Source organism: Pholcus phalangioides, unplaced genomic scaffold (assembly GCF_987345545.1).
Source record: "Pholcus phalangioides strain wild (caught in Gottingen) unplaced genomic scaffold, Ppha-v1.0 ptg000021l_1, whole genome shotgun sequence".
In the NCBI taxonomy this organism is placed as follows: domain Eukaryota; kingdom Metazoa; phylum Arthropoda; class Arachnida; order Araneae; family Pholcidae; genus Pholcus; species Pholcus phalangioides.
Window position 1 is genome coordinate 12,623,839 of NW_028301614.1, and position 16,285 is coordinate 12,640,123.

Below are 16,285 nucleotides of genomic sequence, written 5' to 3' on the forward strand. Positions count from 1 at the left end.
CTACTATTATAAATAATTTAAGAGTAATACTTATTATTTGTGATGAAAATTTACTCCAGTAGTTTATAATAACAGTCCTCCTAGATTGTAGCCCAGAGTATTAAACTTTAAAAGCAAGAAAATGAAACCAGCATGGCTGAATTGAACAACTCGCAAAGAAATATGAATGATAAAAAATTCAAGTCTATGAACATTTATGAAAATAACAGTCTGTGTCTTCTTAGAATGAAAGTATTAAGGATGATAAGAATTTAAGATTTAAGTAAGGGGATTATAAGAATGACTTCCTTTGTCAATCAACTTTGGTTTAATTTTTTGCTTTGAACTTATTTATGAAAATTTATGTGATTTTAAAAAGAAATATTGTAATCTTTAAAGGTTTTCAAAATCTTAATAAAAAACTTGAAACCTCTCACTATGACTGAGAATATTCTATATTCTCAAACTAAAAGTTGCCATTATAAGGTGAATATTCCAAAAAATTGTTTTGTTTCATGTTTTTGGCAATGAAAACTGAATTATATTTCATAATAGTAAAAAAATTTTTAATTATAGAAAAATGAATATTCTATATTCCCAAATTTTTACATCCAGGAGATGCAAATCCAGATAACCTCACATCTCTACTTTAAACACAGTATCATACTTCCCTTAATATTTTTTTTTTTTTTGATATGTAGCTTTAATATGTGATTTTGCATTCTTTTTTATAATTTTTTGTGTGTTTCTATATCATTGCTTTCTGTTATAAATCAATAAGCAAAATTGTTCTTTATTTCAAATTTTAAAATTGAGTTTATGAAGTGAAATTAAAACTGAGTTTAAAACGTTGTTTTTAACAATTATATCAGGTTATATCTACTAATTGAATGCTCAAATACTCCATTATATATTCTTATTCACTAGTGTGAGGTCTGTTTTATTCAGTGTTTTTTTTCTAAATAAATTGACCATGGACAGATATAACAGCACTCCGAAAAATCACCAATAAAAAAGGAAAATACAAAACTTCTAGTTTTGTGAGAAGTTTTGTATGTGTATTTGCCTTTTGGTTGGTGATTTTTCTGAGTATTATTACGTAAAGTTTACTTACTCTTCCAAATATAACGATTTTGACATCTGTATGTTTTGAAAAAGCTCTCCTCCCCAAGTGTCAGTGTTCCAAAAATTTAACATTTTACAAAAACTATGACAGTTTTTTTCCAAAAATTCAAAAAATTTTCTCAAAGATTTATGACAGAAACCAGTATGACATTTTATATGCATCTGTTGCTCTCTTCACAGTTTGTCCTCATCTTATTCAGGACTGTAGCGTGTCTTCTTGAGGCCCTGGGAAGGAAGTATATTGGCACACACAGAATTCTCGTACATTTATATAAACACATGTATTTTTAAGTTGAGTTACAGGAATGGTTGTTTTATGACCTATTGTTGTAATATGAATTCTAGACTAGAGTTTATTGAGAATATAGATACATTGTGATTGGATCTTATGTTATTATTTGTATGATTAATTGTGTGATATAGATCAATGTTTCCTAAGTGGGCAATATCGCCCACTGGATGACAATGGAATGATCCAGGAGAGGCGGTAGAAGGCTATGGGTATAATCATGGCTGCCAACTTTTGAAAATGAAAATTTTCTTGCGGACCTGTGTTTTATACTAAAACCACTCCCTAGTAAATACAAAAGGGATTTTCCACACATAAAAGTTAAAGCATAGGGATTAAAATCCCTACTCAAAAATTGAAGTTAAATAAAATAAGGATTTTACACACATAGAAGTTAAACCCTTGGTGGGAATAAAATTCCTACGAAAAACACAAGTGAAATTTGAGGCCAAAGCTTCAATGGTGATTGAAGTCTTTCCACCATGACCGATGTTTATGTCCGTAACACAACTTATACAAAAAGAAAAAGTCAGACCTTTTCTGTAACGCTTGATGGGGGAGAAAGGAAATTAGCATCTTTAAAATAGATTAAATATTTTTTTGCTTATCAGTATTTGTTATGACGTATGTAGCTTCAACAAAAGAGGAAGTTTTCTTCATCATTTTTAGTTTATAGTAGGCATAAAGCAACTAAAAGGCCATCCCTAGTATATTTGACATTTAATATTAAACAATTTACAATAAATACTTATAAATTCATAAAATAGGACAAAGACATATGCTAATAACAAATTAATTAAAGACTAGGGTAGGACAAAGACAAGGTGGATTTTACGTTATCCAGGGAGCACCACGAGGAGACCCACCAACCTATTCCCCAAGAGGAAGTTTTGATCACATGCACGTCACTATAATCTAGTTATTATCCATTACTATCGGCTGCTAAGCTATTTCCCTGCACTATAAGACAAACAACTTTTCTTGTTACCATCAGAGGGTTTGTAAAACTTCCTTAAAAAAGGAGAATTTCCCATTATTCCACACATTTACGACGTGTGATGTCATTTCGGAAAGGGGAAAAAACAGGCAAAAAACTTTTGCCCCACAAGAAATTCCTTAGGGACTGTTTTCAGAAGCGAGGATCCTTTTTGAATGAGGTGAGAAATTTTTACGGACAATTGGAGATTTTTTGCAATTTTTGTAAAAATTCAGGAGATTTAAGAACTTTTCAGGAGGTCCTTAGAGAGATGAAGCTAAAATTCTGGAGACTTGGCAGCTACGGGTATAACATAGGATCCTATGGGTTTGCTTGGAAACAGCGACGTGACCACAGAAAAAAGATTGCTACCGCAGGAAGTAACACATCGGGGGGGGGGGGGTAGCACACCAAGCTCTTGGTGAGTATGAAAAAGGCTGTGTTCAGAATCAGCAATAAAATGTATGTCCCAGTCTAATTAGTCCTCGTGTGCAGAAAATGTTCGACAAAATGATCAGCTTTAGTTGGTAGGAGGCAGTGAGAGAAAGAAATTATCTGAAAAAGGGATTGATAGAGCAAAAAGTTTGGGAAACTGGTATAGATTCATTATTTTTTTTTGGGGGGGGGGGGCTGTGTATCTACAATTCTTTTGGAATAACATTTTATTTCTTTTAGGCATTTGATGTACGTTATTTAATTTTGATGAGGTTCTATTTTGTTTCATTTCTAACCGTTAATGAAATAATAACCCAACTTTAAAGAAAGATTTAAAAAAATTGTTTCCCATCCCACACAAAAGTATAGGCGCAGAATAAAATTTATGTAAATTTTAATGTGCCACATAGATTTACATCACCAAGGGGCGTTTCCCACTGTTGCTACATGAACGTTGAATATTTTCATGAGTCAAGCATCATTAATATTAATTTATAAAACAAGAATTTATTATTCATAATATTGTGAATAGTTTTGGGGGTGATGTAGCCCGGTCGATAAGATACTCACCTAAAGTACCAAAGGATGTTTAGAGGTGTCGCGAGTTCGATACCCGGTTCGTCCTTGTCAGAAAACTTTCCTGACACAGGGGTACAACAAAAATACGGCGACTTGACCGCAGCAAAAAATTGCTACCGCAGGGAGTCCCCCATCGAGGGGTTAGCGCACCAACCTCTCGACGAGTATACAAAACAAGCCTGCCGTTCGGAATCGGCAATAAATTGTAGGTCCCGGTCTAATTAGCCCTCGTGTGCAGAAAATGACCGTGGTGCGACAAAAATGATCAAGTGAATAGTTTTAATCAGAGTACCCATTGAAAACAGTTATGTGCCCTTTGAGAATGATGGTGTGATTTAAATTTTTTGTACAGTTATATACTTTCGCTCGTAGAAAAATCAAAATCCAGCTTTCTTTTACTTATGTAATAAATTTATTCTATTAATTGCTTTTTTTAAACCTATTCCTAAACAGTTAGAATTTTATAAATGTTTTTTTAGATATTCATAAGTATAATACTGTATTTAAGGTGAAGTTATTACGGTAGTCCTTCCGGAGAACATTCTTTAAAAGATTATTAAATACAATTTTTCATCTTTAAATCACATTTCAATATTTATAATATCAATCCTTATTTTTTTCATTTCAGTATAATGGCAAAGAAGACAAAATTTAACAAGCAGTGGCTGGATCCTGATCTGTATCCACAATTCAATAATTGGCTGAGTGATGTCCATGGCAACATTCATGAAGGCTACTGTTCTGTTTGCAGTAAAACTTTTTCACTCAGTAATATGGGAATAAGAGCTTTGGAATCACATCGTAAAAGACCAGGCCACTTGAAGAATCTCAATGCAAAATGTCTGCAAATGTCTGTTTCTAGCATTTTTATTGGCAAGGAAAATCCATGTAGTCAAACTCCTTCAACTGCTGAGATTTTTAAAGGAAAAAACAACTGTAAAGTTCCAAGTGCAACTACTTCAAATTTGGATTCGTATTTCTTAAAAGATAATGCTTTGAAAGCTGAATGTCTTTGGGCAATGCAAGTTGTCAGTAAGAGGATGTGCTATAATTCATGCTCAAACATTAGTGAACTTTTCAGCATCATGTTTCCTGATAGCCAGATTGCCAAGCAGTTTAGCCTTGGGAGCTCAAAAGTAGCTTATTTAGTTTCATATGGTTTAGCGCCATATTTTGTTAATACACTAATGGATCGCATCAAGTTATGTGATGATTATGTAATTTGTTTTGATGAAGCCTTTAACAAAATAATGCATAAGGGTCAAATGGATTTGGTGATTAGATTTTGGGACATCAATCGGCAACGAGTGTCAACCCGTTATTTAAATAGCGTGTTTCTGGGTCAAGCTACTGCGCAAAACTTATTAACAAAATTTGTGGAAGGGTTATCTATCTTACCTCTTTCAGGTCTCCTTCAAGTATCCATGGATGGCCCCAATGTAAACCACTGTTTTCATAAGAAATTGAAAGTTGAATTTGAAGAAAATGTCTTGAATTCAAACGAGAGAAAACTTCTCGACCTTGGAACCTGTGGGTTGCATGTAGTACACGGATCCTTTAATCATGGTTTGAAGGCTGCTGGATGGGATTTAAACAACTTGTTAATGCATATGTATTTTTTGTTTAAAGATTCTCCTTCTCGTCGTGCACAGTTCACTGATATTACAGGCAGTAAATTGTTTCCTCTGAAATTTTGTAGTACTAGGTGGGTTGAGAATGTGCAATGCTTGGAAAGAGCTGTCGATATTTTTGACAATGTGAAGAAGTTTATAGAGAACAAGTCTCTCTCAGGTAAGCCTGCTACCTCTGTTGGCATTGCAGTAAAAGATCCCCTCATTAAGTGCAAGATGAGTTTTTTTAAGACTGTGGCCTCAGAATGCGAGTCATTTCTAAAAAGATTTCAAAGCTCCAAACCTCTTGCTCCTTTTTTGTTTGAAACTTTTCAGGATCTCATGCGCAAACTTATTGCAAGATTCATCAAGCCTGATAAGTTGGAGGCTGCCGCTTCTGCAAAACAACTTCTCGAAATTGATCTGGATCTGGTAGAAAATTTGCTACCTATTAGAAATATTGATATAGGCTTTGCAGCAAGAAAGCTTCTTGCGCAAACCAAAATTAATGACAGAGATGTAGGTGAATTTCGCCTGCAGTGTAGAAAACTGTTAGTCGCTATTGTTGGAAAGTTGAAGGACAGGAGTCCTCTTAAGTATCCTATAGTTCGGGGTCTATCAGCATTAGATCCATGGATAATCAAACACAGTCCAAAAATTGGCATGCTAAGGATGGAAGTGGTGATCCAAAGTTTATATTTTTCAAACCGGATAAGTGATAATGTTGCCGAGAAATCTAAAGTGCAATACATTGATTTAACAACTGCTGCCAATTCTTGTTTCAAAGATGAATTTGAAAATTTCTGCAAAGCAGGGTCAGATGAAATTGGCTTAGACAAATTCTTCTCGGATATTTTAGCTTGTGACAAGAAATTTGTGGAATTGTGGAAGGTTTTCAAAATGTGTTTAATTTTCTCACATGGCAATGCATCTGTTGAAAGTGGCTTTTCCATAAACAAATCTTTGTTGATTGAAAATTTACATGAAAGCACTCTAATAAATCAAAGACATGTGTATGATGCAATTTCAGAAGCGGGTGGAATTCGTGCCATTGACATCAACAAGAAACTTCTCTCATATGTTCGAGGTAGTCATAGAAGATATAAACAAGACATGGAAGATGAGCAAAAGCTACAGCAGCAAGAAGATGAAAAAAATAAAATTAAAAAGGAACAAGAAAAAAATATCAAGGACTTGGAAGAAAAAAAGAGACAAATTAAGAGAAAGGCTAAGTTGGAGGCAGAATCAATTGAAAATGAATTGAATGATTTGCGAAAGAAGTTTTGTAAACAATAAATGTAGTTTGAATGAAAATTTTATCAAATTTTAATTTCGTCACATTATTACTACTGCCTTTGTTTATGTAATTGTTTCAGGTTGTTATTAACATCTTAATTCTTTTTCCCCCATGCGTCTCGTTACTGGTTAGTCTTGAAGTTCTTTCATCTATATTATATGTTGAAACAATGATTTGAATTCAATTATCTCTGAGATTTTTAAGGAAACTGGTATTGTGTGTGTGGGATCATATATTGTTCTGTCACTTTGGTTCCCCCCCCCCCCCCCCCGAATGAAATTTCTGGCTACGCCGCTGCATGGTGCGTGACAGTGTATGCTCTTTTGGTCAGGGAAATTTTTGAATCTGGTCAGGGAAAGTCAGGGAAATGATCGAGCCGATTTTGCTGGGAACCCTGAGCTACTCAAGAACCTTTTTGACAATAACATGACAAGACACCTGGCCTCCACATTCACCTGACAGGTGAACCCTACTATAACCCTTTGCAACTTTTGGCTTTGGGAATACCCTAAAATGTTACGTGCAGTGGTCAGATTGCAAACTTTGGTGAATTGAAAGCACATTCACATCATTACCATGACGTAGGCCTATTCTGATCTGTTGTTGAACAAGCATTTTTGTTCTTCTACCTCACAGCCAGAACACAGTGGACAACATATTTAACATTTCTTGTGTAAGTTGTAGTTGTTTTTTTAAATTACTTAATTTTAGTAGTTTAGCATGTTTTTGTGCAGTTTTAATTGCATTATCATTTTGCCTTGACTGGCTGTCATATCCATTCCCATCCATGTCATATCCATTCCCATCCATGTCATATCCATTCCCATCCATGTCATATCCATTCCCATCCATGTCATATCCATTCCCATCCATGTCATATCCATTCCCATCCATGTCATATCCATTCCCATCCATGTCATATCCATTCTATTTCCCATGTGCTGGATGAGTACAGTGTCATCTATCTTACATTTTTAAGTATTTTTTTCCTCTCGCCATAAAAAACTCCATTGTCTCAGGAACGTTCATACAAATTTTCAAGTCATTCTGACCAGTGGTTTTTATTTTACAGTGTTTTGAAATCAGAACTTTAGTTATAATCACCCTGTATATTGTCAATCTTTGCTAATTAAATTGCATTAATTATGCTTCATTGAACACACTGTAACTGCTCAGTTTTTATCATAGTTTTTGCAAAATAGAGTCCTAATGAAGCATCTTTATTAATAATGGTTAATAGTAACATTAAGAGAGAGAATTCTCAAACACAGAATACTTCCTTGAGTTAAGCTATAAAATAACTAAGTTGCAAAAGCTGGTTTTTTATTAAAATATAAGAAATATTTATAGATTAATTAGCATGGGAATTGTGTTATTTATATATTAATAAATATTTTGTTTTAATTAATTATTAGAAGTTTGAATGATTTATTTTTCAGAATTTTTATTGTTTTATGTAAATGTTATTAAAACCAAAAAACTGGTTTAAACCAAAAAAAACTTGGTTTAAATAAAAAAAACCCAGTTTTTGGTTTAAAAAAGAAACTTTTTACCAACACTGCTTATAACTAAGTCAGAAAAAACTGCAAAACTATTTACAAAACGTGAACTTCATTATATTCATACCAACTTGATAAGCACAACAAAATTCACAAGAATTGGAAAAACTTTGTTATATGAAAATATGTGTAGAGAGAAGGGAGTAAATGAGATACATAGAATGCTTATATGTATACACACAACATTATATTCATTTCATCAACTTGTACTCAATTTTTTTTTTTTTTTCTGATTACTTTCAAGGTTTTTAAATTTTATTTTATTTTCTAGGGTACCCAGCCCTGTCTGTTGGCTGTATTGCAACTTTATACAAATTACAGACCAGATCTTGTTATTGTTTATTGCAAATACAAGGTAATCTCTTTAATTTCACTGGAATTTCAAGTTTAATCAGTATTCTGCTTGATATTAACAAAAACAGTTCTCTAAAACAAAAAAATATATATATATCATATTTTAAGATGTATAAGGAATCCTCATCCCCCGATTTTTTGGGCTTAAAATTTGAAAAAATGTTGAAAATATATATCTTCAACACTACTATCCATGTATGAGAAACCCTCTCTTATTTTTGGCACCCAATTTTTGTCGAAAGAGAGTTGGCTCCTTATACACATTAAGCTATGGTGAATTTTAAACTTGCTTGTCTAAACGTATCTCACAGGTGACATTTATGCTTGGTCCAAATTGAAATGTGAAACATTTTAATGATAAAATGTTGCTTTTACACAACTTCCAACTACAAATGTACAACCGTTTTGTTTCAACTCACATTTAAAATTTTGCAAATGATATTGTTGCTTTGGGAAGAGATTTTTCTGGTTGTGAGTTATGAGGATTTAGAATTTTAAGGAGAAAAGTTATCTTTCTCCTCCAAGAACCTGGGACCTCTTGCATACTCTGCAAATATGCTACCTATACATCAGACACACAACCTTCCTTTATTTATAACACACACACGCATTAATAGTGTTCTATGTATATGTCTTGCTTTTGCCCAGTATGCAAGAGGACCCGAGTTCAATTTTCGGAAGAGGCAGCCAACTATTCTTCCTAAGGTTTGTATCAGCATAAAAACCATATTTTTTCCAATGTATTACAGGCAAGAAATAACATCATCTCTCAATAGTATTCGTATTTATGAAATCTGTCATAGTTTCTTGTTGAATGGTGGTGTCATTCCAGATGCAACTAGGATTACAGATTTATTTTTACTTATTGACGAGAGGCTTAGGTTTTTTTAACATTGTTCAGTAGTGGTCAAAAAATTTGTATAGAATGCTTATAGTTACATTCTCAAAAAGGTCTCTTCATGTTCTAAAGTGATCCTTTCATTTTTCTGGGGCTTATTTCATCCTAGATTGGAGTATGCTGTGAGATTTTGGGGACCATATTTATAGATGAACTTTGAATAGATGTACTTGGTTCACAGGGTGCAAATAAGAGCCACGCATATTGACAGCAGACAGGCTTCAGCTATGAAGAGCGAGTTGATTTTTTGAATATGTTGACGTTGGAAGAGTGTAGATGTCAAGTGATAGACTTAGACTTGTGGGTGGTTTCATTGAACCTAGCACTGCGGCCAGAGATCTATTATACTATCCCCAAAAGAAAAAGAAAAAAAAAGTCTTTAATAGAGACCTGTAGCTGAAGCAAAGATCTAATAGGAATGTCTTGAAGCTCCCCTGGTTCAATCAAATGACGACCCAAGTGCTCAAACCTGTGTGCAGAGTACATTTCACATTCACAGAGAAAGTGAATAGCTGTCTCTTCCTTATATAAACAACCTCTACAGGTTGAGTCACTACTAACTCCTATGACATTAAGATGCCTTTTAAGAGTACAGTGACCAGTAAGTAGACCAACAGCTCTACGAATACCATTTTTGCTGAGCTTCATCAGCTCCTTCTGCCTAAAACTAGGCAGAAAACCCCTTCTAGCTAGCTTGTCAGCCAATTCATCACCTGAGATACCTGAATGACCCGGTACCCAGCAAAGCTTGACTCTGTTGTTGTTAGATAAATTACAGAATGCAGTGTAACACTCCCAGACCACATGAGAGGTGATTTCAGAGTTCTGAAGAGCCATCATCGCAGCCTGACTATCAGAACATATAAAAATGCATCTTCTACTAAAACCTCTATGTATGCAAATTTTACAACACATGAGAATCGCAAAGATTTCAGCCTAAAAAACAGTGGTGTAGGGGATAAACTAAAGGATATGATAACTGTGTACCATCTCCAGAACAGTATACTCCAGCTCCAATACTGTTTCCAAGCTTAGAGCCGTCAGTATACCAAATAAGATTTCTATCACTGTGTAGGAGCAATGCCCCATTCTTCACTAGAAGGAAATTGAACCATATAAGGCTTATTAATTGCAAATTTGGAAAGCATGCCATTGCTTGGCATGTTGAGATATGGATGTTGTGTAACATTTACATCAAGACCACTCCATGATAATTACTGTGAGTACTCTTTCCAATGACCCAAATTCTTGAAAACCCCTTCATTGTCATGAAACCCCTAATTGTCATGTATATCATACAGATGATTGCTTCAGCCTCTATACGCATATGTAGAGGATACATCCCGAGTAAAAGTTCGAGTGCTTCAGTAGGAGTGGTTTTCATACAGCCAGAGATGGCCATGCAAACCATTATTTGTAGTTTAGCCAAGTCTGACTTAACTGTATTGTACCTTGTTCTGGGCCACCAGACAACAGAACCATGAGTAATAATAGGAGATACGATCATTGAGTAGTTCCAATGGATGACTCTGGGATTTAATCCCCATGTCCTTCCAATAGCATTTCTGCAGGCCCAAAAAACTCTCTTAGCTTTTGTTCAGACAAAACTCTAGGTGCTTCTTCCAGGTCAGTTTCTGATCTAGGTATACACCTAGAAATTTAACCTCACTAGCATATTCAAGAGTTTGACCAAAGAACTTGATCTTCCCCAAAGGAAGGTCCCTTTTTCTGGTAAAAGTAACCATGGTAGTCTTTTGTGGGTTAACAGAAAGTCCTTCACTGTCACACCACTTTCAACCTTCCTAAGGTCATCAGTCATAATACTAGATACAATATCGATGTACTTGCCCCTAACGGCAATTACATCATCAGCATAACCAATGCAAGCCATCCAGATTCAGCCATTTTCTACAGAAGTGAGTCCACAACTAGACACCACAAAATAGGAGAAAGTACACCTCCCTGCGGGCATCCAGCTTGTGCATGAATTGTCATGTTATCTCCACATAGAGATGCATTTATGCACCTCAAGGATAACAAATTATTGATCCAATTAATAGTGGTCTTATTAACACTTCTTCTCTCAAGGGCTCAAAGAATAGTGTGAATAGGAACCTTATCAAAGGCTCCCTCAATATCAAGAAATACAGCCAGTGCTATTTCTTTAACATTCATGTTTCTCTCTAATATATGAGACAAATTATATAAAGCAGTATCAGCGGATTTGCCTGGTTGATAGGCATATTGAAAAGTAGACAGCGGCGCCGTCATTAAAACAACCTCTCTAATGTATCTATCAATGAGTTTCTCCATCATCTTTAGTAAGAAAGATGTGAGACTGGTTGGTCTAAGAGATTTAGCCACATAGTAATTATCTTTACCAATTTTTAGTATAAAAATGATCTTAGTGTGTCTCCAGGCAGTTAGTATGTGCCCAAAGGCAATAGATGCTCTGTAGATTCTACAGAGAATTGAAGTAAGAATTTGTTTACCCTCCTTAAGGAGAGCTGGAAGAATTCCATCCATACCAGGAGTTTTATATGGTTTGAAGGAGTTTATAGCCCATATAATTTTGTCGTACGTGACCTAGCCACCTTCCTGACTAGATCCCATTTACTCTTACTACAAGTAGTTGTAGAAGGAGCATGATGACTAGCACTATTATCAGTTGGAACAGATCTTGGAAAATGTACTCTAAGCATTTCAGCTAGAGTTTCTTTCCCAGATTCTGTAAATTTACCTAAAACCACAGTTTCTGTCTTTGGATGTTATTTAGACCAACCTTGCTGTAGCAGGGATATCATTAATATCATCACAATACTTTCTCCAAGAGACTCTCTTGGAATCTCTGATGGCTTTATTATAAGCAGTGAGTGCAGTTTTATATTCCTGCCACTTACCACTTTTTTTAGCTCTATTAAAAAGCCTTCTACAGCATTTTCTCATTTTACTCAGCTATTTTGACTACCAAGGCACTAATTTCTGTGATTCCGCATTGGTAGTCTTACAATTTTGGGGAAAAGATTGGAGAATGACATGTTGCAGCTGGTCAACAGACAGCTCCAAATTGAGTACGGAGGAAAACTTTCCAAATTGACCAGATGTCAAGGCTTGAAGATCCTCTTTGTTAGCAAGCCAATTAGTTAACCTTGGATTTCTACTTACTGTTACTGTTCTAATTAGTCCTGTAACAGTAAACATGATCAGACGGTGATCTGACTGCATGATTTCATCTGAGACCTTCCAGTTTTCTATGTGATCACACACATAGCATGAGCTATTACATAATGTAATGTCAATAACCTCACTTCTACTAACAGTAACAAAAGTAGGTTTATTACCTTTGTTAAGAATGTACAGATTGTAATGCAAAATATATTCTAAAAGTTCCTCACCTTGTTTATTGCAATCACTGCTCTTCCATAAAACGTGGTGAGCATTAGCATTACAACCAAGGATGAGTTTCTTTTTACCCACGTTGCAATAATGGAAAAGTTCTTTAGCAGCTTTTGAAAATAGATCTTTTTCTTCAAATGCAAGATATGCTGACATGATGATTTCTTCTTTATGTCCTTGCGTTTCATAAGCTATCGTGATAGCAACAATGTCACTACTCAGATATTTTACAATATTTATCACAGTGAGCCTAGCACATCCAAATGAAAAATTTCACTTTTGTTTACACACACAAAAAACAACTCGAATAAATGAAACGGTTTAGATAAAAAATTTTGCATTTAAAAAGAAAGTATCTATATTTTTTCTATTAATTTAACCTTATTTTTCAAATTCATTTTCCGAAATTCAAAAAAGTTTCATATGCAATTGGGTACACTTATAACATAACCGGTGGATAAAAAATATGGTTGTGTAATCCTTAAAATTTGGCTCATTCACGTCTATACATTTTTATCTCTGTTATAACATACCCTGCTTAAAACATACAAATGTGGGATGTAACAAACAAAAAAATAATCCAGATATAACACTGCAAAAAAAAAAGACCCAGGAATTTATAGTCAATAACAGCCTTTTATGGACAACATTCCTTGTATACGGGTGTATCTTAGACATAAAATTTTTCAATAAACACGAAAATACATGGATTGAATAGTTACACTCCCTTATCAACAGGTGGCACTGAATATTATAATTGGAAACCTTAATCGCCACCTGTCGATAATAAATGTAACTATTTTGGCAATAAAAATTTTAACCATTTAATAAAAAAATCCTGTCTTCCTGTGCAGAACTGTATCGTCTATGCTTTTCGAATCATTGAGAATCTTGAAGATCCCCTGATCTATACCAGTATACGCACCAAAGTTAGCCTGTTTGATTGCTTCTGCAGCCTCCCTTCCAACCTCAAAAATCCATCTTATGGAATGTGGTTCCACAGATTTCTGTAGCACCCTCCACTCTTCAGATTTCAACTCTGGGCTGTAATGGTTGATCCGCCTCCACAAAGTCACAGGTTCTGTGGTGTATGTATCCTTTGTTTTTAAGGCGACTTTGACAAGCTTTGGCAACTCTTTGTCACTCAAGACCCTGAGTGCCTCGCCACTCAAAACTTGCTTATTACCATGGAAGGTGGTTTTCACCCATTCCACTGTTTCAGTATCATCACAGTAGATCATCAGTGCTCCACCAGTTAAGAAGGTGACCACCAGGGTGATTATAATTAAAGTTTTGATTCAAAAACTATACAATAAGTCCTGGTCAGAATGACTTGGAAATTTGTATGGATACTCCTGAAGCAATGGAATTTTCTTTGGCGAAAGAAAGAAGTGCAAGTAGTGCAAAATGTGCAAGTAGATGATGCTGTACTTGACCAGCAGTATAATCTATTGTGTGCAGCCACATCATTTCGGCACTTCCACAGCATCAGTGTGTGGATAGAACAACTTCTATCAAGATGCACATTGCAATACCAGCAAAGCAGCTGCTGAAGACCCGTTTTGGCAATAACAGGATTGCACGACACCTGGCCGGCCATCAGTTCATTTGACCTTAACCCTTGCAACTTGGTTGGAGGGGTACCAACTCGTACAAAAGGTTACGAACAGTGCTCAGATTGCAAACTTCAGCGCATCCCCTATATGTTAGAAGTTCCTCAGGAATATTAACGTGGGGGTGCATTTGGTTTAATAAAGGTTGATTGCAAACTCATCCACATCATGACCATGGCATACTCTGATCTGTTCTGAAACAAGAATTTTTGTGCTTTCACCTCATAGCCAGAACACGGTGGACAACATATTTAACATTTCTTGAGTAAGTTAGTTATTTGTTCAATCACTTCACTCTCACTTTTTTTGTGATGTTTCCATGAATTATGAAATCGTATAATGCTATAATTAAGCTATCATTTTGCCATGACTGGCTATTGTTTCCATTCTGCAAGCAAATTCCCATGTCTTGGATGATGTCATTAATTTTACATTTTAAAGTCTTTTTTTTCCCCTTTACTTAATAAAATTATATTTCTTCAGGAATATTCATATCAATTTTCAAGTCATTCTGACAATCATTTTTTTTATTTTTTTTTTACAGTGTTTTGAAATCAGAAGTAGTTATAATCATAGTTATAATCACCCCATATATCGTAAATCATCGTTAATTAATCTGCATTATTTATGCTTGATTAAATATATTATATTCACCTTATTTTTATTATAGTTTTTGCAAAATAGCTTTCTAATTAAGCATACTGAAAGTAACTAGAGAAAACACCTTTATATTATATGATTAATTATAACATTAAAAGAATTTTCAAACACGAAGTAATCCATTGAGTTAAGCAAAAAATAATTAAATTGCAAAAGTTGGTTTTTGTTAAAATATAAGAAATATTTATTGATTAATTAAATATGGGAATAGTGTTAATTATATTAATAATATATTAATTTTATTTTAATTAATTATGAAAAGTTTGAATGATTTTTCAGAAATTTTATTTTTTTTAATATTAATACTATTTAAAACAAAAAAAAACCGGTTTAAACCAAAAAAAAAAAACCCGGTTTTTTGTTTTTTTTCAAAAAAAAACATTTTTTTTTTACCAACCCTGGTCCTAGGACTAGATTCTGTCTTCGGCTTCTTTACAGTGGTCACTGCTTTTGCAGTAGGTGAGGCATCTGTTCTAGGTCGTTTTGCTCCACCACCAGTCTTCACAGATTCATCAGCAGCTGTCAGCTGCTTCTCAGCTTTCTTTTTCAGAAGACGGCGTTGATTGTGTCTCTGCGTTTTGGTGAGGACAACCTGCATCCCAGCCATTGGTTCAGTGTGCTGCTGGCTTGTGCCTGCAACTCCACTTCTGACAACAGCAGGATTGCTGGTACCCCCCCCCCCCCTCCCCTCTCTGTGACCCAAATGGGCCGATCAGGTTTCATTCAAAGAAGTATACAATCCTTTTTCGGTTTATTTTTATTAGTTTCCATACAGAAATTGGAGAACTGGGAGGAATCTCAGTCCACACCTACATAGCCTCCCTGTGCAGATGCAAGGCTCAGTTACAACAAGGTTTTGCCTGGTTCCTCAAGGGGACCGTTTGTTACACCATCTTCTCCAGGTACCATTCATAGATCAGCATGGTTCCTCACACCCTGGATTGGGTTGTTGGTGTTTCGCTACCGACCTGTCTAACATGGGTGATCCTACCGGTAGCAAATTCTACCGCCAGCATAGCTCAAAAGAAAGCATTAACACACACTAGCCCGCTCACCGTGAAAAGGTGGCAACACCTGCAAGACGGGTGTCGATTGATATGATTGAAGTGATCAAAATTTTCAATGGGATGGATAAGATAGACCATGAGCTAAAAATACACCGTTAGTTGACTGCTTCAATAAGGGGGACAATTCCAGGTTGTGGTGTCGCAGGGAATTTTTTTCCTAATATGATTGTGTGAAAAAATGGAATAGCCTACCCTAAGGGTTATGAATTCTTACTCAATTGACACATTTCAAAAGAAATTAATAAATATAGTGGGACCCATGCTTAGATAAGGCAACTATAACTTTTTTATGGGCAATGTATTGTATTTTATCATATTTATCAGTTTTCATTGTTTTTATTGGGTTGCTGTATTTTTGATGTAGTTTTAGATATATTTGACATCCATATGTTTTATGGGCACTTTTTTTTCATTCACCTCCTTGAGCATTTTGCCTCTTGTGGTCTTT

The 16,285-nt window shown here is 35.0% G+C and overlaps 1 protein-coding gene across 2 annotated transcripts in view; it reads left to right on the forward strand.

The window, feature by feature from the left end:
- Positions 1-16,285, forward strand: part of LOC149070646 (centromere protein I-like) — a 111,229-nt gene that overhangs the window by 56,265 nt on the left and 38,679 nt on the right. For both annotated transcript variants that reach the window (XM_089248963.1, XM_089248964.1), the window contains exon 7: positions 8,121-8,204. In XM_089248963.1, coding sequence (XP_089105089.1) covers positions 8,121-8,204 — 84 coding nt within the window. The remainder of the gene's footprint in view (positions 1-8,120; positions 8,205-16,285) is intronic.